General features: G+C 40.5%; 2 protein-coding genes across 3 annotated transcripts; one reads left to right on the forward strand and one right to left on the reverse strand.

The window, feature by feature from the left end:
* The first annotated feature begins 354 nt into the window (after positions 1-354).
* On the forward strand, positions 355-11,275 carry golm1 (golgi membrane protein 1). Of its 2 annotated transcripts, none has more exons than XM_049578695.1 (11): positions 355-545; positions 2,010-2,151; positions 2,791-2,970; positions 3,173-3,227; positions 3,322-3,424; positions 3,606-3,729; positions 4,785-4,947; positions 5,153-5,380; positions 5,499-5,663; positions 5,838-5,936; positions 7,307-11,275. In XM_049578695.1, exons 2-10 carry the CDS (start codon positions 2,023-2,025, stop codon positions 5,933-5,935), a joined length of 1,245 nt encoding a protein of 414 aa, XP_049434652.1. In that variant the 5' UTR covers positions 355-545; positions 2,010-2,022; the 3' UTR covers position 5,936; positions 7,307-11,275. The 2 variants fall into 2 exon arrangements, with proteins under 2 accessions (XP_049434652.1, XP_049434654.1); XM_049578697.1 differs by having other exon boundaries at positions 4,788-4,947.
* An 844-nt stretch (positions 11,276-12,119) lies between these two features.
* On the reverse strand, positions 12,120-23,523 carry naa35 (N-alpha-acetyltransferase 35, NatC auxiliary subunit). Its single transcript, XM_049578683.1, has 23 exons — positions 23,332-23,523; positions 21,589-21,717; positions 21,445-21,478; positions 20,922-21,036; positions 20,704-20,778; positions 19,993-20,160; positions 19,702-19,768; positions 19,532-19,575; positions 19,367-19,417; positions 18,781-18,864; positions 18,461-18,575; positions 17,476-17,654; positions 17,287-17,346; positions 16,988-17,094; positions 16,766-16,832; positions 16,346-16,444; positions 15,995-16,173; positions 15,589-15,725; positions 15,398-15,465; positions 15,164-15,304; positions 14,827-14,949; positions 14,395-14,475; positions 12,120-13,150 (listed from the first exon to the last, which is right to left on the reverse strand). The coding sequence occupies exons 2-23, from the start codon at positions 21,707-21,709 to the stop codon at positions 13,091-13,093; spliced, it is 2,175 nt and encodes a 724-aa protein (XP_049434640.1). The 5' UTR covers positions 21,710-21,717; positions 23,332-23,523; the 3' UTR covers positions 12,120-13,090.
* Positions 23,524-23,534: the final 11 nt, after the last annotated feature.

Genomic DNA, 23,534 nt, shown 5'->3' on the forward strand with positions numbered 1-23,534 from the left:
AATAATACTAATAAAAATAAGTATGTTTATTTATTGTTTATATGTTTATTTATTACTATTATTAATATGTGTATTTATACAGTTCATGGTTGAACAGTGCCAGTGCTGCCTTCCCATGCTCCTCGTAAACTATAAATTCTCTAATCAGTAGTTGACAAATAGAACAATTGTAAGATGGACTGTAACATAAAAGTCATGTTGTTATTTGACTCTAGATATCAATCTTACCGAAGCTCTTTGTGCGCTAAATGTATGGGATTACATTATTATTTTATTTCTACCAGTTAACCAATGGTCCACCTCAAACACCGTTTTCCCACAGCAAGCAGAGGCAGCACCTGACGGTCCCAGACCTTAGCCAAGCATAACACAGAGTGGGACTCTGCTGTTTGTATGGCAAAGATGGATACTAGCTAACTGCCTAGCTGTAATGTGCTGTTAATAGCTGGAGAAACGCGGCCAGGTTGTCAAATATATGTCCGAGTATCACTCAATATACTGGACTCAACATTAATTTTCTGTTTTGCGACTCTCGAGTCTACCGGGTAAGTTAAGGAGATGGTTTTGCTGCTAGCGTTAACGTTAGCTAACTGCTAACCTACAGCTAAAGGCAACTGGGAACAAGCTACAATGCTAACGACCGTTATCTTGCAATGTAGGGTCGGTGCTTTTAGCGTTGACTCGGAAAGTAAAGATGGTCAAATTATGGTCAGTTCATAAACCGTCTTTGATAATTTGGCTGCCATTTTGTTGATAAATTATTCTACAACATATATCCTCTACAAGCCACCGTTTTGACTGTTGACGGTAGCGCATTCCTGACCTGATGTTATACTGTATGACTGACCTTTTAACGTTAGCTTGTGTTAGCAGTTGATTTAGGTTATAAGCTGCTGTCAGGCCTGTGCTGTGATTTAGCAAACGCCAGATTTTATTCTACCAGCGTTACTTGTTTGTCTTGTAGAGCTGGGGTCGACTCCCTTTAGCCACCCTTTCCTGTAACGTTACTGCCGCTGTGTGACAACACACTGAGTCAAGCGTCGACGGTAATATCAACATCATTAACCAGCTACGTTAATACGAGGCATCTTTTTCTTCACTGTTAAATAAATCACAACTAATTTTACCCTTGACGTTATCTCTTTGTGCTGTTTGAATTTTTGATTTATAGCTACTGTTTTATGATTTCTCTATGGCATCTTGTTATTTTACTACTTCTTAGTTTAGTCTAAATGTGCGTTAGGTAAATTATGAGTAGATCACTGAACGAATCCATGCATCTGGTCTGCCTGCATTTGCATGATGGAAGGAACCCATGCATAGTAGGGCTGAGTGTATTAGTTTGCATGTTGCGTTGCCACCATCAGATGACATGATACTGTACCAGTGAATATCAGACTTTGGATCTTTGTACGGGTAAATACCGTTTATAAACAACTACGGGTTCATGGGAATGTTGATGTGTGCTGTCACAGCATTTTGCAGGCATTTTAACAGAATCAGCACTGTTAGGAACAAACTGAGATCCACTTGTTGCACAGGGTTGAGTATTAGCCAATACAGTGTGCATGTGTGTGTCATGTCGTGCTCTTAATATTTGTGCACTTAAAACAAAATTGCATGTATATAGTATGTCTACCGGAGTTGCTATCATACAATGATGTCTACATGATCAGATTACATCCCTGTATTCTGTGTTTTTGCTAAGACAGTGGACATGAATTTGGTGAGGCATTAGCTTGATGCAAGCAGAAGTAGCTCACTGCATCTTGCAGGACTGACAGTGAGCTTTTTACACGTCTGTAAGGAACCTTCAAAACCAAAACACCTGTAGATTCCTTCAGTGACCTTTGCCATATTATCAGTTAAAGCTAGCCTCATGTCAGCTGACCACTTTCAAATAATAGGTGTTATTCAGGGCTCACAGACAGGCTGTACTTGTTTAAAACTTGTTATTATGAAATGAGTGGAATAAGTGTTAACTCTGACTGTGGTTTGTGTGTGCACAGTTTGTAGACAGCTATGGGTGGGCTGGGAAATGGACGTCGAGGAGGAAGATCACCCCCTCTAATGATTGGTGCCCTAATTGCCTGTATCCTCGTTCTGGGCTTTAACTACTGGGTGTCAAGCTCCCGCAACCTGGAGCTACAGGTAGGTTAATCTATATGTGTTTGTGTGTGTGTGTGTGTTTCTGTGGTTTTCTAGCCATAGCTGACTATGCAAATACCACCTTTTTAAATAAAGCTGTAAAACCTTAAGTTATTTAAAGGCTGCCCTGTGCTCTTACATGAACACTGCATGGATTATAAGTTAACTGAAAAGTCATTTGTTGGAAATCATCAGCAATCAATTCATATTTTGTCTCAGACTAGATCTTGAAAGATCAACTCCGAGCATTTGCCTAAACTTTATGTGTTTGCAGTTTACATGACGAAACAGATTGTTAATATGACCTGACTTTTTTTTGCGCAAATCTGCAAGACCAGTGCATGATCCCCTTCTGTGGACGTTAGATACTGTAGGTCTCATCAGTTCCTCATTTGGTCTGCATTTTTAAAAAAAAAAAAAAAAGTTTTGGGGTTTTGGTTGTGAGAAAGTCTCTTTGAACGTTGTGCAATTTCCTTTTGACAACTGCAGTCAACATAGGCAGCTAACATAACCCAGAACCTTTCTTATTTGCATTGTGGAACAGGAAACTACTTAAGTTTGATTGTTGTTACAAGATTGTAATAAGATTGTTGTTATCGTAACCTGTGCCACTTTCCCTTTGTCTTTACATGTGTGATACAGACTAAGCTGTATGAGTTAGAAGGCCAGGTGCGCCGTGGGGCAGCAGAGCGAGGGGTAGTTGAGATGAAGAAGACTGAGTTCCAGGAGGAGATCCAGAGGCAGAAGGAGCAGATCAGCCGCATAGAAAGCCTCTTCAAGAGACAGCTGGAAGGATCTCAGAACACCTGCAGCCAAGAGAAGGTGCACACAAACACCACTGGTAGTTGTATTGGTGACAAAATAAAATAGGGACGAATTTATTGTCTATAAACCTTTGCCACAGAGGAATTTTGGGGCCTTAATTTGCTCACTGTTTTGGTTTACACCAAACTCGCACATTATCAAAGGAAAATTACAAACATTAACTGTGAATACTGATAGTCTCTGTTTTTTCGGTTTCTAGGGCACACTGCAGCAGAACATTTCCTCTAGTACCAAAACCATACAGGAACTCAAAGGTAACTGTTGACCTCAAACTAAAAATTGCATTGTGTTAGCAGCCAGTGGATCTCTTGTGTGGCTCTTATTGTCTGGTGTGTATCTGTGCTGTAGGTCAGTTGAATCAGCTGAATGACGACCTGGGGATGCTTCAGAAGGAGCTGCAGAGTTGCCAAGGCAACATCAAAACCCTCAACAACAAACTCACTTACGACATGTAAGAAAAGATTCCTTTAATCAGTTATATTTACACAGGTCTGTTTGAAAGGAGATCAAGATGAATCTTTATTTATGGTAATTGCCCATTAGCCCAGATTTATGAATTGCCTTAGTCTAGTGACTAGTCTAGTCTAGTCTTGTCCTATTTAACGTTTCTGTCTCTGTGTGTTTGTACACAGGACCCACTGTCACTCCCAGGTTCTTTCCCAGAAGGAGTTGTGTGATGAGAGAGTGGCAGCTGCTAAACTTGAAGTACAGAAGAAAATGGAGAAGCTTATCCCTCCTCCAGGTGCCTCCTCACAGGTTAGTTGGCTTTTCTGTTTGACAGAAGGGTGTAAATCTTGTTTACCCTAGAGTCTTTCTACAGGATCCGAATCAGGACAAAGGGCCATGGCCAATCAAGCCATTTTGTAAATTGATAAATATTGGACACACTAAGACTGATCCACCTTTGATCCCTCGCTCATTATAACCCACAACTAACTAGCTGGCTAACTTTCTGCTCTTTGTTTTATTGTTATTTTTCTTGCTTGTGTGTCCTTGTGTGTCAGTCTATGTCCCCTCTCTTAATTGGAGGTTTTCGGGGGTCTGTGAATGCAGCATAGGCAAAAATCTTTCTTTTTTTCCTCAGCAGCAGTTTGTGGAGTCTTGCGTCATGGGGTGGATAATTTATCGTTTGAGCCGATCAGAGCTTATCAGTTCATATCGATAAATGGGAGGAACAGATTTGAGTGAAAGCAAACTTCTAGACCCAGCACAATGAACGGTTAAGTGTCACTTCTAATGTGTGTGATGTTCTGCTGCTCCTTATGTGCCCAGAGAATGCTCTGTGCAGTGAAATTGTGGAGCAATGAATAACCTAACGGTATGTATATTCCAACAGCACACCTTATGAACAGTGCAGCCTGACAAAAAAAAAAAAAAAAAAAAATCATAATGTGGTGGCAGATGTTATGTGGCAGATGCCACCAATAAATAAATGTGTGGGAAAGCGAGTCACCGGTTTCGTTCACCAGCACTTTGTCCTCTGTCCTGTTTGTGTAGTTTTTATTGGTTTTATTGTTTTGTGTGTGTCACTTCTGTGTGTTTGTACTGTACAACGCTTTGTAATTCTGGTTTCGGAAGGCGCTCTCTAAATGAACTTCCTTACTTACGTGCACTAATGTTTATGTAGCAAAATCAAAAGGAAAGGACTGGCTCGCTTGCAGTAGATGCAGGTCCAGGGTCTCTAATTTTCTGGTCACCAAGTGTATATAATAAAAAGATCTAATAGCATTAACTGGCTTTGACATTTCTTTAGTTTGCAGTCATTATCCACCCAGCTGTTTTGATTACGTTTGATGATGTTTACTCTTCAGCAGGAAAATGCAGTGGATGGACCAGCAAAAGACGATGGACCAGTCATGACTGTGGCTGATGCTGTGAAGACCGCAACTGTTGTAAGCCACACACCAAGCGTCTCTCAGTCCAAAGGAAATGATCCACCTGAGCTACTGACCAATGACATCATTGTGGACAAAGGTAATAGATGTTGATGTCCGGGCGGCTCAGTCTACTTAACTGAAATTTAACTCATAAAAGCATGCAATGACAGGCATATTTATGTGTGTATGCACATACTGTACACATAGTGCATTTTGTGCATGTCTACATATCTTTGTGTAGACTTTTAATAACAAATGTACACCCCCACACTGCACTTGCTTTCTGCCTTGTTACTCTATAGGTCCTGATGGCCCAGCATACCTGCCTCCAGAGAAGGATCTCTCCAAAGTAGAGTCTCAGCCTGTTCCCTCAGCGACTGCAGCCAAGCAGGACATTTTGTCACCACCAGAGGGAGCTGTTGAAGGAGAGAAGGGTGAGGCAGAGACCAGTAAACCTGTGAAGAATAACCTGACTGAGGACAACGAGATGGAAGTAATGGATGTTCATGAAGAGGGTGCTCAGACAGAAGGTAGAATGCCTGGTTCACTGAAAGCAGTGAACTAGTTTCTTATTCCTATCCAGGCGTGCTCAATGAAGAGCTTGTGAGATTTTAATAAAGTTAATTAACAGTCCACTTATGTCTCCAGAGGCAGACCCTGGGATGGAAGGCATGCTGATTGGCCGGGCGAAGGCAGATGAGACACCTAATGGTCAGAAACTTGAGGATCCAGATGAATATGAAACAGACGATCAAGTCGTGGGTGGAGTCGATATGGAAAAACAACAGCAGAGTAAACTGGCTGAAAATATAGGTATGTGAAAGAGTACATTCTTAGTCTCCAAGTCGGAGTTTGTCTAAGTGCAGTTGACCAGTTATAGGCCAGAGCTTAATCTTGAGTGAGGGATTATTTACTGGTAAAGATTAAAAAAATGAAAGCACTGTGCTAAAAAGGGGTTTGTGTGTATTTATGTTACCAACCTGATAGACAAGGACATGGAGGATGAGCTGGCTGACTATAACGGAGACGATGAGAACGAAGGCGAGTTTGAAGCAGACAAACAAGCTGAGCTTGCTCAAATCTAAGGTATACACTGAAACACACCAATGTCTTCCTCACTGACACCACACTGACACCTCGCATTAAAATGTGTCTTGTATCCAGATACTATCTAGATGTGATTTAACCTGATTACATTTACACCTGGTGTTAATATGAATCTCCAGTGTCCACATTGAGATCTGATAACTGTGTCAGGCTCAAACAACTAAACTATATTTAGCCATTCTCCATCATTTGCTAGGCCTTAGTTTCATAAATGGCTCGGTTGCGATATGAATTGCTTGTATACCTTTGTTGGACCAAACTGAAAGCAGACACTTGGTCTGGTGTTGACTTCATCCATGAATGACCTAAGTATCTGTAAGCTTTCTTGCTGCTTTCTTGCTAGTTAGTATAGCTCGCTAACTGGCTAATGGCTGCTGTCTCACTGGTTTGGAGCAGTTGAGTGCGATACACGGAGTTGTTTTATGTGGATTAAAAACACAATTTACATTTACACTTACGTTCATTGAGGTCTCAAGATCCCATTGGATCACAGTCGGTCCTCAATGTGGTTTGAATGCATTTACACCTGTGCTTTCATGCTGTCAAAGTATGATAACATCAGCTCAACATGTCACACATTGAAATTGCTAAAAAGTACATCAACACCGATATGAAGTTGTTTTAGCTCAAGACATTTGTTCAGTAATGGTCATTTTTCATGTCATGGCAGCAGATTAAAAACAGTTAAACATCAATTATCATGGGGCTGTTGTTGTGTCAGTTTCACTTGTGAGTATCTGAGCTGTGTTTTAAAACATGTTCAGTTAAACTGGTGCTTATATTAAACACACCATGTGCAAAGATCTGATGTCTGTTAAGTAGGGTTGGGTACCGAAACTCGGTACTTTTTGTACTTGGTACCGAGCGCATGACTTGCACCTCAGACTCAGCAACAATGGCGACAAAAAAATGTGCAGACAAAAGTTAACGTGCAGCACTGTTCCTAAATGTTCTCAATAAAATGTTGAAACTGAGAAGTTTATACTTTAAAAAGTACCGAATAAGGTACCGTTTGGTACCGGTACTGAATTCCAGATACCGGTACCAGTACCGTATTGGTTCAATTATGAACGGTACCCAACCCTACTGTTAAGTGAGCACAGGTAGATCTGAAGTGCCGCTACCTGTAGCTAAGCCAGCTATTACCCTCTGGAACTGCCAATAAAGGAAATTATTTGGTTTCAGATTTCTACTTTTCCACACCTTTTTTCCTTGATCACAGTGTTCTAATGGACATACATTTTCTTTATGAGAGGTTTTTAGATCTTTTATGAGTTTTAATGTAAGCTTGCTAGACACTGTGCAGCTATATTACATGTTATTTACACAATGCTGAATTTTTCTTGCAGTGCTGGAGCTGGAGAAGGAGCCTGCACACCACATAAGGAAGCAGGATCCCTTATACATCTCAGCACAACCACACCATACAGGTTAATGCAGCCTTCCCAACACAGTAAACACAAACAAACCCAGATGGAAATCTATAAGAAAGACTTGTGACATCACATTGGGTTAGATCATAACCATTTGTTTCCTGGAATGTCTTTTATTTGTCATCGTAATTGGATGCTGTATATTTGATTACATGTTGTCAGATATTTTATCAGCCGGGATCATCACGTTTTAAATTTTGGAAATGAATGAAAATATGCAAATATCAGCCAGGCATGTACACTCAAGTTTTGTATTCATATGCATCTCACTGTATACAAAAAGCCATGTGGTGACTGTGCTGACATTCATTTCATTATGGTGACATACTTATCAGTACTTTCACCTGCTTAGTTGTTTGTGTTGTATGCAAATTGAACATCTCAGCGTCCTCAGAAATCAGTAGATTTTAATTAGATGTATTGTTCATGTTCATACTGTAATGACTGTAACTAAACAAGAGAAGTGATGATAATGTGCAGACCCTTATAGGGTAACTGTATGAGGTGTTATATATTGTAGAAAGTGTAAATAACCTCAGTGATCCCAGTGACAGAACTCTGCAGCAGCATCTTAAACGACGCCTTAAGTTCTTCATGTATGCAGCCTCTCATATGAAGGACTCTGATTTTGGGTTAATGGCCAGGATGTTTTGCTGTACAACATGTCTGCCAGTGATCACAGATGAGGTTTTCCATAACTGTAGTAAATGAAGGAAATGTGCGGAGGTTCTTGTTAGACAGCTGTAGGGCTGCAGCCAATGGTTATTTTCATTGTTGATTATTTTCTCGATGAAATCTATTAGTTGTTTGGTCTATAAAGTGTCGATCAGTGTTTCCCAAGGCCCAAGGTAATGTCCTCAAATGTCTTGCTTTGTCCACAACCCAAACATATTCAGTGTACCGTCACAGAGGAGCAAAGAAACCAGAACATATTCACGTGTAAGAAGCTGGAATCAGAGACTTTTTTTAAAAATTTTCTTAGAAGATTACTAAGTTATTATTATTGATTACCAAATTAGTTGGTGATTAATTTGATAGTTAACACGTTGCACCTCGAGGCTGCTGAGTCCAATTGTGTTTTGATATAGGCAAAACACAGCCAAACAGGAAAATAAAATCAGCTGCTTTTTTGATTCCCATGTGACCTAAAATGCTGTAAAAAATAAGGCTGGCTTAAGAGACATGGCGCATAATAAACAGGCAAATTCATCATCTGGATTATATGCTGATGTAACTTTGTCAGGTTTTAAACATACTATATCATAATGTCTGTAACTGGACATATTTGATCAATGGACAATTTCTAAAGCGTTACTTTGATTTTTAGCTTTGTCATAAGGTTGGATGTGTGCTGTGCTCATTTGGGATCAGTTAGATAGAAAAACAGTTTTGGATTTTAATGAACAAAACATCTGGATCATATTAGTAGATCAACAATCCTTTGTATTTCAACGCATGCCTTATCAATTGTGTGTACACCAGTTTTTCCCTACGGTCAGTTGCTTCTGACACAGTGGAGATCAGATGCTCATGTTTACCAGTTTTAGACCTTTGTGGATGCTGCCTCTGTTCTGCTGGGTTAAAATGACTGTATAGTTTGTGGGAAGGAACTTTCCTTGAAGTAGGAACCTTGTGTTGTGCTTTAGGGTTCCTGCATACCAGCAGATGTGAATCACTCCCTAGCTGTGTTAAACTGTATTAGTCCATTCTGCTTCAAGCTGCACTAATGACTGAACTAATATTAGGGATCAGAAATAACAACAAATTAGTACAATGTTGTGGGGAGATCTTTTGTTGCCTTGTGTTTTATACAGCACAGATGATATACTTTATTTTCCAGGTACTTATTTATAAGTAGTGACTTTAACTAAATACCAACAGTTACACAGTATGTTGTCATTTTAACTGCCATAAATTCCTTAATGTTTTGACATATCATCAAGAGTCCATTCCTAAATCATGTTGCTTTTCCAACATCTTCAACCCCACTGTTTCAAGATGAGGTTAACACTACCCAGCTGCTCCATGTCAGTCATAGAGAGGTGGAGTCTCCTCACTTCTGCTGGACCACCATGGCATTTTTAAGGGGAAAAAATACGTTCAGTAGTGAAGGACAAGAGACAAATAATGTTTAGATCCTGTTTGAATTGTGCCACAAATTGCACATATGATCTTTGTCCATTTAAAGTATAGTATTGGAATTCAAGAAGTCATAGTTTGTTGAAAAACTGGTGAAGTTATACTGTGAGAATACGTAATTGCAACGACTACATAGGTCATAATAGTTACATCACAGCTCTCCGTGACGCTGAAGCTTTGATGCCTGTATGTATGTGTATGACCAGGAGTTGCTGGATGAAACACATCAGGTAAGACTACGTTACATCTATGGAACATAGCAAAGATGACTAGCCAGCAAGCTAGCTGGTGTTGGTGACATATATATGTGAGATGAGGGGCGTAGTTCACTGAGCGGTTTCACTCAAAACTAAATGATACTATGACAAACCTACGACAAACTAGGACTTTGTTGACCTACAGAATGACCTTTTTTTATTAACAAACATGTAACTTATGGCATAATTCAAATGGGAACAAAAAAATATTTGTCATTCACTGTTGACCACTGTACAGTATGTTTCTGAAATTAGGTCGATGGGGGCTACAGAAAAGGTGAGGAACTTCACCTTTCTATTACAACTGGGCTGCCAGGCATGATCCAATCCCACAGAGCCTATTTTATACACAAGCTGCGATGCTGAGGTTTCCCAACAGCAAAAAAATCTGACAACAGTTTCTACAATGATAAAATAGAAAAGACCTGTAGAGTTTAATTTTGAATGTAAAGGTGCAGCCATTGAAAACCCTTTGTTTTGACTTAATAATGGCATACATGAAGAGGCATTTACAGAATATATATGGAGCATTAAGAATAACAAGAGGAATATAGATTACAGAACCCTATGAGCAAAAGTATTTAGGTGTTATCAAACTTCATTAAGCTTATTCAAGTACTATTTAAAACAAAAATATCTTTTTACACTAAAGACTCACTGAAGATTCCTTAAGATGGTGAAGTACAGTCTTTTCATGTTTATTTCCTTATAATAAAAAAAAACAGTGTGATTTCTTGGAAACTTGACTTTGATTTGCAAATTCTTGTTCCTTTTATTTCACTAGATGAAGACTGTATGAAGTATCTTCATCTCAGTCCTTTAACAAGTAACTTTTCCTTTTGAGGAACACAAATTAAAGGAACAGTTAATCAATTCAGTTATTTCCAATGAGTTGATATTATCATCTCAATTTTCAAATAATTTCACATCCTAAATAGTGTTGATTATGTTAACTTATTTTTTATTTATATTATGATCATATTAAATCTGCGCCTGGCCATAATGTTTCAAAGTAACTATAAAAATACAGGAGTGCCGGTGACAAATTCATGGAAACACTTCGACACTGAGAGTGTCCACAGCAGTTAATGAACGTGGACTCTCATTTATATCAAAGTGTCTTTTGTCTGCCTGTCTGTCTCCCTTTGGTCAGTGTCACAGGGGAAACATGGTACCAGAATTGTATCATGTCGTTTTATTTTCAAAGTTGCTGTAAGTTGTTGTGGGTTTTGTTGTCTGACACTGCTGCTTTGTTATGTCTGAAAGCTTCGTCTGCCTGTTTGTGTAAAAAGTCCCATTTTTGAACCAGTTCTGTTTACCTGGAGATGAAATGTTTTTTGATTTTTTTTTATAAATTGGATTAACTTTTGTTGATTTCATTTGATTGAATTTTTATTTTATTCTGAACTGTTGAACAAATTTGTGAAAGATTTAAATGATCATAGACTTTATTGATGATTGAGAATAAAAATTGTTTTTATTACCACTATTGAGACATGGTTTCATTTGGGATATATTGACCACACCAGATGCCACTCCTGTCAGCTAACAACAGGAAACTGAGGCTACAGTTCACACAGGCTCACCAAAACTGGACAATAGAAGATTGGAAAATCATTGCCTGGTCTGATGAGTCTGGATTTCTGCTGCGACATTCAGATGGTAGGGTCAGAATTTGGTGTAAACAACATGAAAGCATGGATCCATCCTGCCTTGTATCAATGGTTCAGGCTGCTGGTGGTGGTGTAATGGTGTGGGGGATATTTTCTTGGCACACTTTGGGCCCCTTAGTACCAACTGAGCATGGTTTAAACACCACAGCCTACCTGAGTATTGTTGCTGACCGTGTCCATCCCTTTATGACCATGGTGTACCCATCTTCTGATGGCTACTTCCAGCAGGATAACGCACCATGTCATAGAGCTCAAATCATCTCAAACTGGTTTCTTGAACATGACAACGAGTTCACTGTACTCCAATGGCCTCCATAGTCACCAGATCTCAATCCAATAGAGCACCTTTGGGATGTGGTGGAACGGGAGATTCACATCACGGATGTGCAGCTGACAAATCTGCAGCAACTATGTGATGCTGTCATGTCAATATGAACCAAAATCTGAGTTTCCAGCACTTTGTTGAATCTCTGCTATGAAGAATTAAGGAAGCTCTGAAGGCAAAAGGTGTCCAACCTGGTACTAACAAGGTGTCCCTAATATTGTACAAAAGGAGCTGTAATTTAGTCAGCTGTACATGTATATTCATTTTTAATTATGTCACTCAGTTTACTAGAAGCCTAAATAAAATCAGGACAACAAAGATGTGAAGCCTGATCATCATGTTTTAGCGTACTTTATGAACACACTTAAAATAAGTTTACTCATATACCTTATCTTTTTTATGTACCTCACACATGTCAAGGTTTTCAAGTTGAATTTTCTTAAAATGTAATTTTGAGTGAGTTAAACAGATTTTTATTGTCTTAAAAAAATTGTGAAATTCTGTTCCAGCAAGGAGTTAAACATCAAAGTAAGTAAAGATGTTTTCTGATGTTCTTTATATGTGTGACGGTTGTTGGTACTGGTTTGAGGAAGCAGTGCAGATGGTTCCCTGGCCTTGAAAGCATCTTTCCTACTGCTGTTAGTTATTCTGCACTTACAACCCTGTGAATGGTTCTTCTCTGCAGACTGTTCTGTCTAGGTTTCACAATGCAGATGCCACAGTATTCACATGAAACTGCCATATGAGGTAAAACAAGATGCTGTAGACTTTTCCATCTCAAATGTTTTCATTCAGATAAGCACATAAATACATAGAAAGGTTTCCATATGATCAGATGATATGCACTCATTGTTGTTACAGCTCTTCTTTTAAAGCCTTCACAAAACTGTTCAGAAGGCAGCTTAGAAAATTTTCCATTGGCCAGTTCTTCTTGCAAAAGCACCTCCACTTGTGTCAGACTCCCGTGCGCGCGGACAGACACACACACACACACACACACACACACACACACACACACACACACACTCAAACAGACTGTCACAGATGCAGATGTGGATATTGTCAGTCATTTAGGTCCAGTTGTGAATTCTCTGGTCTGGTTTCATCTCATTCAGGTGAAAAAAAGAATTGGGTGTATCAAACACTCCTTTGCACAACTTTACAGTCAGGTGTATCACATACACACGTTGTTCAGACTTGGACTGGACCAGGGCCATTGCACACTTGTTCAGGTGAGGGTACAGTCTTTGCGGCTGATGGTCTTTTTGATTACGCTCTCATAATCAACCGGCGGTGCAGACCAGCATCAGATAATCTTGACCACAGGAAAGTACTTGTGAGCTGAGAAGTCAAATTCTGGGAGCACCTGGGGATACAGAGAGGCATTTTACTTTAACAAAGTTTTCACAATATGGAACATTAACAACATTAAGATTAATCTATCACAATGCAGAGTGATTAAGCACAATTCATACAAGAGGAATACTTCGCCCACAAAATGATCGTCCATCCACTTTCAACCACTTGTCATGGGGGCAGCAGGCCAAACAAAGCAATTGAGCATTCCCTCTCCCTAGCAACGCTTTCCTGCTCCTCCTGAGGGACCCCAAGGTGTTCCCAGGCCAGATGAGACATGTAATCCTTCCAGCATGTTCTGGGTCTGCCCCGGGGCCTCCTACCAGTGGGATGTGCCCAGAACACCTAACGGGAGGTGCCTGATCAGATGCCTGAACCACCTCAACTGACCCCTTTAGACATGAAGGAGCAGCGTCTCTACTCCGAGTTCCCTCCGGATGCCCAAGCTCCTTACCCTATCTCTAAGGCTGAGCCCAGCCACCCCACAGAGGAAACTCATTTCGGCCGCTTGTATCCACGACCTCATTCCTTCGGTCATTACCCAGACCTCACAACTATAGGTGAGGGATGGGACGTAGATGGACCATTTGTTTATTAACTACTCGCCCCTTGTTACATTAAAATTCATGAAGTTTTCTGTCATGCCTCTAAGGTGAATGGAGAATCCAAAAACAGAAAATTCTTGATAAATTATTTGCATTTACAAACTCTCACACAACTCTTGCAGGATAATCAAAGTCTCATTTCTCCAGTCGTCTGCTCAGAACTACACAAACACGGGCAATTTGCTAAAACCTCACTATTTAAAACACTTCTGCATAAACAGTCTCACACAAGGATGAGTAGCGCGCCTGGGCAAGCGCATGCGTTTGACCTCTGCTCAGTGGAATGCACGAGCAGGGTTAAATGCATGCTCTCGCCCAGACGCGCTACGTGCATGCCTAAGTGTTTTCAAAAGTAAGGCTGTAGTGAAAATACTGTAAAGTACCGAGGATACGACTGGATAAATGAGACTTGGATTATACTGTATGAGTTGTGTGAATTTGTAAACTGATGTTTCAATATAGTTTTGCTGCTGCATCAAGAATTTTCCCTGTTTTTGGATTCCTCGTTCACCTTTGAGGCGTGCAATAAAAGGTTTTCTTCATGATGCGAGTAACTGATATACAAATGATCCTTTTTGTGGTTGAAGTATTCCCTTATCTGCAACCGGTAAAGCAAATGATAACTCAGGATATGTGTATGTTGTGTTACCTTGGTCTCCTTCTTGTGCCCTCCAGCCAGGAGCTTCATAACTACGATGTTGGGCTTGGCCACCTTCAGTATACGGTTCACCTGTTATCAATCATTAACTGGTTATTGACAACATTTAAAAAAGGTGAAACTTTGATTACAAACAAATCATTTAACATTAGTTTAGAGCAATATAGCAGAAAATATCATGACGCCATTAAACTGAGGCTGCTATGCTTCTGAATGATGTTTGAGTGCTATCATCCTAACTACCAAAAAGAAGCTCAGGTCTAGATGAGAAACCCTTTCAGGAATAAACTTTGATAACTGAATTTGTGCTCAAGAATCTTAGGACTTGTAGCTCCTTAGCAAAACGAAATCAAACAACCTAAAAAACAAAATAGGTATCCTTTAACAGCAGGCAGTTATTTTACAATAGTTAAATTTTCTGACCTCAGGGTCGGGGCTGGGCACATTTTCTAGGATGAGCTTGGCCTGCTGGAAGTGTTTGCTGGCAGCCATGTAGAGGTCAGCGGAGCCTGGCGGAGGATTGTACTTCTTCAGATCTGACATCTCCTGGAGAGGGCAAAGAGGGCAAATTCAGAGAGGGCAGGAAGATTGGAGTGCATGTCGGACAAAAGGTTAAAAAGGAAACCATTCAAAGTGGAAAGGTAGTGGGAATATGATCAGGGACGGGGATTAAAAGAAGAGTGAAGGAGAAAAGTCAAGAAAATGGGTTCAAAGGTCAGGGAACAGAGAGTTTGGAGGGCCTGCTCCACATCAACAGTACCTTGAACTGGATGTAGTGCACTGGTGGGGGTGTGACCACACTGTTGAAGGGGGCAAAGCGATGCTCGTAGCGAACCTGCTCGCTGTCCAACTCAAACTGAGGCTTACGCACCTTCCCGTCCATATCCAAAGCTACCATAGTCTGAGGAGAGACACAGAGCATGAATAATACCGCAGTGACTGTGTCACCTGGGAGAGAGGAGGGGTCAAAAGTGCATCTTTACTGATGTCCTACCTTGTACATGCCGGCACACATGTTCTGGTACGCTTGGCTCATGGTGATCTCTTTGCTCAGAGGGCGAACTGCAGAGGAAACCCAAACATTACATCATTACAAGGACAAGCACAGACAGAAAAATCACAAGAGTATGGTGTGGTCACACTGTGAGAATCCACCTCAGCCACAGAGGCTACAACAGAGCGTACCTTTTTTCTTCTTCTTGGTCTTTTTGCTGCTGCGTCCTTTCACCTGCTCCTCCATAATCCGCTCCTCTGCCATCTGAGAGGAGTCGGCTCTGCTCAGAGTGGACATCAGCCACGCGTAAAGGAACTCCGACAGATACCTACAGTCAAAAACAAACACATAGTCATTCAGAGATGATTAAAAGTGCACCTGCGCATACTGTGGAGAGATTTAAGGTACATCCACACATGTTTTCATTTCAAAATAACGTTTTAAAATGGGGTCTGAATATGCCGGAGTAGTGTGGCCGTGTTTGTACATGTAGCAATAGTGTGTAACGTGTATTAAAACAAAAAAGTATAAGTGTGGATATAGCCTTGGAGCCAGCAACAGCTACAGCAACACACAAACAAACTTGTGCACTCTCACCAGTAGATGTAGTAGTACTCATGCATGCTGTACAGCTCCAGTTCAAAGCCGCTCAGCAGGTACTGGATCATAATCCTCAGGTTATGGTAGAGGATCCAGGTCCCGAGACAGGCTAGATGCTGTCGCTGAGGCTCAAGTTTCATCAGCAAGCTATGCAGAGCTGCATCCACCTTCTCTGCCTGCAGAGCACAAAAGATTAATTTAGTAGCTGGTTTATAATTTATAAAATCACATCTGCTTCCAGAGTAAACAAGGTATCTCTTGTGTGTTGCGAAATATGAAAACAGTAGTGTTCTGTTTAAATATTGTGAAAAAGAAAATACGACTGGGCAAACAGCTTTAACCCTTCACCTCATCCTGCAGTGTGGCAAACTCTTCAAGAATGTGACCCAGCTTGTCTCTCTGTCGAGCTCGGTTGTGTCCATGGATCTGGATCAGACTGCAGAACGGCTGCAGGGAGAAAAGAAAAGACACACAAACACACACAAATAAACATACAGCTTAAACACTTGACCCATTCATGTCAAAGGGCTGATGATAGATTTGCCCTTATGTTCAGTGTTTGACCCAACCTCTAAACATAGCAAAAATTTCCTATAACTCATGACATTAACATTTCCTGTGTCATCTTTGTGTCCCACTTGATCCCACAGCTCTCATCAAACTCAAACATCTGTCCTCCTAAACTATGCAGAAGTGAAAGCAGCCCATAAAGTTTGCTAAGCGACTGAACGCACCAGGCCATAACTTTGAACAGTAAAGGTAACATACCCTGGAGCAGTGTGTAACAAAGGAGTCAATGTAGTCCTTGGCTTGGTGGTTGTTGAACAGACAGCACCTGGAGATAGACAGATGCACACACACACAAACAGTCACAAAAAAAGCTTGAAACAGCTCAACTTGAGACGTTTCCAAATCAACCCTATAAATAACTAAATAACCTAAATGACTGAGATGTGAAGGGTTTAATCATTCAACCATCAACAGACTTACTTGTAGGAGAGGACAGGTGGGCTGACAAAGTATCTCAAAGCATCTTTAATCATGTCCTGCATCAAGTGGGTCCCAAACACTTTTTTGTTATCTATCAGGAACGTTGTCTAGATTCAGGAAAAACAATACATTTAGCTCTCATACACAGGGTTTTAAACTGACATGTTTTTAATTATGAGATAATATGAAATAATCTACAGGTTTTATACACTGTCACGTGTATACAAACTACAATAACACAGATTTTAAGAATCCCTTTGTAGGCATCAGACACAGTCAAAATGACATTATTAACTCACCTGGAGTAGAGATCTGGAGAGCACACACGGAGACTGTTCACTGAACTCACAGAAGAAGTCCTGAAAAATGTGGGGATAACCACTTAAAAAAACTCTGATAGAGATTCACTTCGAACTGAACAATCCAACAAAAGCAGAAAAGGGCAAATCAGGTTCTGAATGTAAACTAAGATCTGTATATGTGTGTACCAGTATGCCGTGCAGGTTGGTGGTGTTGATCACGTCACAGACAGTCTTGATGCGCTCTATAAGTTTGCTGAAGTAGGCCACCATGTCCTCCCTCTTAATGATCTTGGCGTAGCGAGGAAAGGTGGGTGGCAGCAGTCTCTGGTTTACCAAGGGCTCAAAGCCCATCATGATGGGGTGGTCTGAAAAATACACAACAAAAAAAACCCCCACAACATTTAAAGTGTATACTCAGCAGAATTGTCCTAAAAACAATGTATAGACTCATTCAAAAGTAATCCCTCTCAGACAACACTTTGGACCCACTAGAAGTGTGTGGCGCTGTATTTATCTGCAGAGACCTAGCCCTCGGCCTGTATTTTCTTATTTTGCTGTTTTTTGGGAAATGTCTGGGCACAGAGCTCACAGCCAATAACAGCAGACAGGTGAGGTTGCAACTTTCAACAAAGGAAGCAATCAAGTAGTAACACACGTCCAAGAGGAAATCGAGGACATGGTGCAGAAAAAATGCAAATATAGGGAGGCGAACACCAAGTGGACAGAGCTTGTTCAAAAGCAAGAGTGCCTATTTTCTGTTGGACAGGTAGGTGCCGGTGATTTGCTTGATAGAAGGTTTAAAAGACTTTCTTCAGCTCTGTGTGGAAAGTTAAGGCAGCAGAGCTACATTCAGTGCATTGTCACTGTCTCTGTTGCCATGACGACTACTTAACTGGATGGCTGGGGAGCAAGAATGCATGTAATGTATGCACAGTGTCATGTATGTGTGACACTTTCTTCAGTTGAGTTGCTCTGGATACCTTCCAAACTGAACCTAAGCATGTGTGGGGTGTGTGTGTGTGTGTGTGTGTGTGTGTGTGTGTGTGTGTGTGTGTGTGTGTTTGTCTGTGTGTGGGGGGGTCCTTTAGAGCTGTGGGTTTGTAAACTCATGCCAAGCGAAACTATGGGCTCGACACTATAACTGAAAGGTGTGTGTGTGTGTGTGTGTTACCTCCTTTAGTGGTGTCATTCTGTGACTGGATGCCGTGCTGAATACTGGAATGAATGGCTGATAAGAGGTCAGCTGCCTGTGCCACGAGCTTCTGGGCCTCACCCACTGAGCTGGTCTGATAAAAATACAACCATAAACAAAAACACACACCCACATACACACATACAAAACCAAAGAGGTAAATGACCAATTTAACATACAAGCGTCCATAAGTGCACTTTAATACAATCCTCTTCATAGCTCAGTAATAAGTAGAAGAACATGATTAAATTGATGCGGTAGTTAAAAACTCATTCATTGTCTGATCGTGTGTGTTTTACCTCTTTCTTGGTAAAGGTGATCAGTGCGGTCAGTAGGAGGCGTGTGAACTTGATTCTGTTGAAAAGTGCCAAAAACTGCTGATGCTGTAAAAATAAAGCATGAGAACATTAAACAGGCTCACGTGTACATCCCAAACTATTAATACACATATCTCCTAATTTGTCTTTGAAGCTTTACAAGGCACAAGAAATCACAAAGGCTGACTCTTTGTTTTGTTTTGACCACCCCAGACCAAGTCCATGTTTGGGTCTTATTTCTTCCTTCTTCATTATTATTATTATTACAGTAATCAAACAGCTGGAAATTCCAGAGCAGAGTCTCCAAAGGTCATACGAGTCCCACAGGCTGACAGAGAGCAGATGGGAAATAAATTGTAACAGGCCAAGGTTGAGAAGGAGCATTTGAGGCTTAGTTTTTGGCTGAGATGTTGGGGTACTAGGCTTAATCAATGAAGAACAGTGAGGCAATCTGGTTGTCTACTTGTAGTCATATGTATTTTATGTCAAAACTGCAACCACATCGGTCAGAAACACCTCGTGTGCAGCTTCAGGTTTGGTAAATGCTAATACATTAGACCCAACTCACCTCCCGCTCAACCTCTGGGTCACGTTGCTCACCCTGTCGACTGCGTGTGCTCTGAGGCAATTGGAGAAAAAACATAATATAACCGATATAATATTTAGCATTGACATCAGCAGTATTTCATTGTAATGGCAAACGCTGTGGCTTAAACTAGCCGAGAACAAATACCTTGACTTTCCTCTGTAACTCGTCCTCCACATCTTTCAGCATACCTAAAACAAAAGACAGAAAGATTACCTTGGCTTTGTTTTCTCTGAACCAACAGTATGCATTATTCTGTGATGGCCTCAGCATATGTGAAGCAGTGGACTTAAACTATCACTATGCAGTCCTCGTACCTGTCACCCGCAGGTCTGTGACATTGTTGGCCATCTTGAAGCCATAGGTCATTGCCTGGAAATCCTCCTACAGGAAACATTCACATATAAATACGACACAGAGTTATAAAAAAGCCAACTGCAATTTTAACTTTTTAAAATACATTTCTACATAAATCCCAGCAGAGGAAGCAGAAACAACAAGGATAAAAACATCCCCTAACCCCCAGGGAGTGTAAAAGCCTGAGCAGTGGCTCAAATATTGCGACACACACACAAACACACACTGACAGTCTGCAGGACATTGTTTACCTCCTCGAACACAGCAGCCTTGTTGACTTTCTCCCGGGCGATGTCACACACCTTCAGGATGCCCAGGGCGAAGGCTTTGAGGGCTGGCTCCTCAATCAGGTCGGGATTGTGGACGTACAGACAGGTGAATACAGTCTGCGCTAGAGAATGACCCTCCAGCCACGTGATCTAGGAGAACATAAACATGAGCACTGGGTTTAATGCATGTCAAAACATCTTTGTGACTTTATAATACTTTTTTTTCATAGTTTGTCAGTTCAGACAAAAAGAAAATAGCTTGGTATACACCACAAATTGGTTTGTCATTTATATTGTCATTCATGTCTTTTCTTTTAAAGTGACAAGTTAAGTCAGTCAAGTCAATTCTATTTATAGCCCATATCATAAATCAGAAATTAGCCTTAAGGGGCTTTACCATATGTACAGCATATGATACCCTATGTCCTTTCAACCCTCTCTGGGTCAGCATCTTAAATTCCCTGTGACATCCCATGATATAAATCAAAATCCCTGATGTTTTCAGTCCGTGCTTCATCTCTCAAAACGCAACTTTCGAGAAAATCTTTGACCGGTGGGAATGACTTGACCAGTGACCTTGGATCTGTACCCACTCTTTCTTCTTTTCCCTGTGGGTGGATGCTAAAATGCAAAACCTCTGGAGTCATATTACACACAGAAGCACAACATTATATATGAGAAATTAACACTCACCAAACAGCAAAAACATGTGTCTATGATTCCGATGAGTTCAGGGAGACTGAGGTCCTTCACCTTAATGGCACCTTCCTAAAATGAACACAAAGGTAGGTACTGTTATATTAAATACTAGTTGAACTAGACGATGCAATCAGAGTTGTAAATTTAAATTTAGAAAATCAGGTAGTTCACTCTTTTCATTGTAAGGCAGTGAGAGGTCAGCAGCACTGTACCTTGATAGCTTGTTCAAAGTTGAGCACTTTCCTGTTGACCTGGTTTCCAATCATTCCTGCATCCATCTTAGGATCCATCATCTCTATGGCTGACATGGCCTCAAACAGGCCAAACCTACCACCATAGCAAAATGTTTAGTGTCTCTTTTGTAGGTGTGTTTACAAAGGTTTAAAAAACTCTACTGACCCAATAACTCATGCAGATAGATTCAAACATGTTCATGACAAAAATGATGACAAGAATTCCCTGAATCATTGTAATTACTCAGTCTTGTCAACGCTATAACGTCTCCTAAACAGTGTTTAGACGTAGTGACATATAAACTCTTGGCTGAAATCTGCTCAATTTTTTGGGAGGGTTGAAACAGAACAGAAAAGATTGTACAATATCTACATTGTCCACCTGGGTGGAATTTGTCTTTGGCTCTCCAACCACAAGAGACAACAATATAAGACAGTGTTTGTGTTTATTTTGTTTAATTTAAGAGAACTGAATCTTCTACATGTGTTTTGTCCTACTCACAGTTTGTCATGAAGCAACTCTCCGAGGTTCAACTCTGCATAAATAAATGATGAGGACAAGGGAAGAGAAAAGGAGGAACAAGTCAGTACCTGTCATAACTGCACGTACACGACCCTCACACACAATCACTGGCAGCGCCTGTACCTTTGCATGCGCCCTTGAATTCATGTGTGATATCAACCCAGTTGGCATTGTTCTTCATCTTTTCTGGGATGCCCAGCCCCCAGCCAGCATCATCATCCTCAACTGCTGACTTCATCACCATGGTGACTACTAAAGAGAACCACAAAGACAAGTAAGGACATGACATTCTTAACAAGGGTAAAATGTCAAAATAATTTGCATCTGACTGCAAAAGTAATTTAGGGTCATTCACTGTTCACACCCCTCTCTTGTCAGACGTTTGGCTTTACAGTAGCTAGAACAGTAGGTGTGTAAGGCCCAAAAACTTTAATGATAGCTCTGATGTGGGTGTGACAGTAAACCACGTCAATGTGTCAGCATGAACAATAACTCAAGAGCAGGCACACCTAAATAAAATGCACCCCTACAAGTCAAACTGTCCACAGTAAGAAAAACCTGCATTATATGAAGAGCCTCTGGACTCGAAGCACTGTAAGTATTCAGCAGCTGGCTGTCTTTACATATTTATTAACTGTGAACTAAGATACATATTTACATTCACACAATCATTTACTACTCTGCCCCCTGTTCAGGTTTAGGCTATATCTCTGTATGTACACTGAGCAGGTGTAGGTGTTGTAATAATTCAATGTGGTACAGTGTGACAACATTTTCAAAGCTCCTTAATATATTACCCTTTCTTCATGTCACCTACACACCATTCAGCAACATTACATATTACATAATTTATTAAATCAAACTTAAATGGTTGTTTGTGTCACAAAGGTTGCTGTATGCTCTACAAAGCCTTTACACATTCATGTTTATACGTGACCTCTACCCCTGGAAAGCTGGAAAGGAAGTATACTATGCCGTCAGGGCAAATGTGGAGGATTAACATCATGCTCTGTGAACTGACTTGAGAAGCTTAAATAAAGCCTAAAAAGGTGTAAACTGCACACATGAGTGCACTGCAAAGTCTCAGCCTTTCAAACCAAGAACATATCAGTGTTATAACAGCTAATAGCAAGTTAAACCACCTCCCCATTCCTATATGACTGATTTACAGCAACTGAAGCCAGTGATATTTGTGTAACATATTAACATACTGACATAGATTTTACCTCATTACATACGGGTGAAATAATTACAGGTCAAAGAAGATATTGATGCATTTCCTTCAGTCTGACATTTGGAGAAATCTCATTGAGAGAAACTGGATAACTTGGGTAGCTATATGCCAAACACATACACACAAGGGAATAGTATGTCATGTTATTTGGCTATTTTAGCACTATGATAAAAAATACCAGTGACATGACTTAACCTTAATTTGTACGTAACAATTTACAGACTAACACCAAGTGTGTGACTCACTACAAGACTCCCTTAAAAAATCGTTGAATTGTGAGAGTTGTTGAGTGGTTATGTTTAGCTTTAGAGGCTGGGTCACGGTATTGACGGGTCATAGAATCCAGTGCAACAACAGAAACGACGTACATTACAAAAACACCAAGAATAGGATGCCGTTCAGGTTACCCCTGCAAGGTATTAAAAGACGTGAGATGCATAGGACATGTTAGCTAGCTATCATCAACGTCAAAGTAGCCTGTAATACCGTGTGCTAACAAGCTAATGTTGCCCACTGTGGGCGTTTCTGGTGAACAATATCGTCAGTTTAACACATTATACAGTTTAATCATATATACAAAACAAGAATGCTGTTAACACAAAGCCATACTGTCGTTGTAAATTAGCACGTACCTTAGTATATTGTATCAACCATGTAGCTAATAGAGATCTCCTCAACGGCTGTAAAGACCGGCGCAAAAAATCAACGTCATAGGGCCACTGTCAACACGGGAAATGTAGTCTTTATATGTCACGATGGAGAAGCGTAAGTGTGTAGATATAAAACTGTATTCATGTTATATTTTATGGAAGGTTGTGGTGTTTTTTGCTCATTC

The sequence above is a fragment of the Epinephelus fuscoguttatus genome, linkage group LG6, assembly GCF_011397635.1.
Source record: "Epinephelus fuscoguttatus linkage group LG6, E.fuscoguttatus.final_Chr_v1".
NCBI lineage: Eukaryota > Metazoa > Chordata > Actinopteri > Perciformes > Serranidae > Epinephelus > Epinephelus fuscoguttatus.

Coding starts and splice junctions, on each gene's coding strand:
- golm1 (XM_049578695.1), top strand. CDS start 2,023: ATGGGTGGGCTGGGAAATGGACGTCGAGGAGGAAGATCACCCCCTCTA. Junction 3,228..3,321: donor AACCATACAGGAACTCAAAG/GTAACTGTTGAC, acceptor TCTGTGCTGTAG/GTCAGTTGAATCAGCTGAAT. Junction 4,948..5,152: donor TGACATCATTGTGGACAAAG/GTAATAGATGTT, acceptor GTTACTCTATAG/GTCCTGATGGCCCAGCATAC.
- naa35 (XM_049578683.1), bottom strand. CDS start 21,709: ATGGTGATGAAGTCAGCAGTTGAGGATGATGATGCTGGCTGGGGGCTG. Junction 16,833..16,987: donor CCACCTGTCCTCTCCTACAA/GTAAGTCTGTTG, acceptor GTCTATCTCCAG/GTGCTGTCTGTTCAACAACC. Junction 13,151..14,394: donor GGCACAAGAAGGAGACCAAG/GTAACACAACAT, acceptor CTGTATCCCCAG/GTGCTCCCAGAATTTGACTT.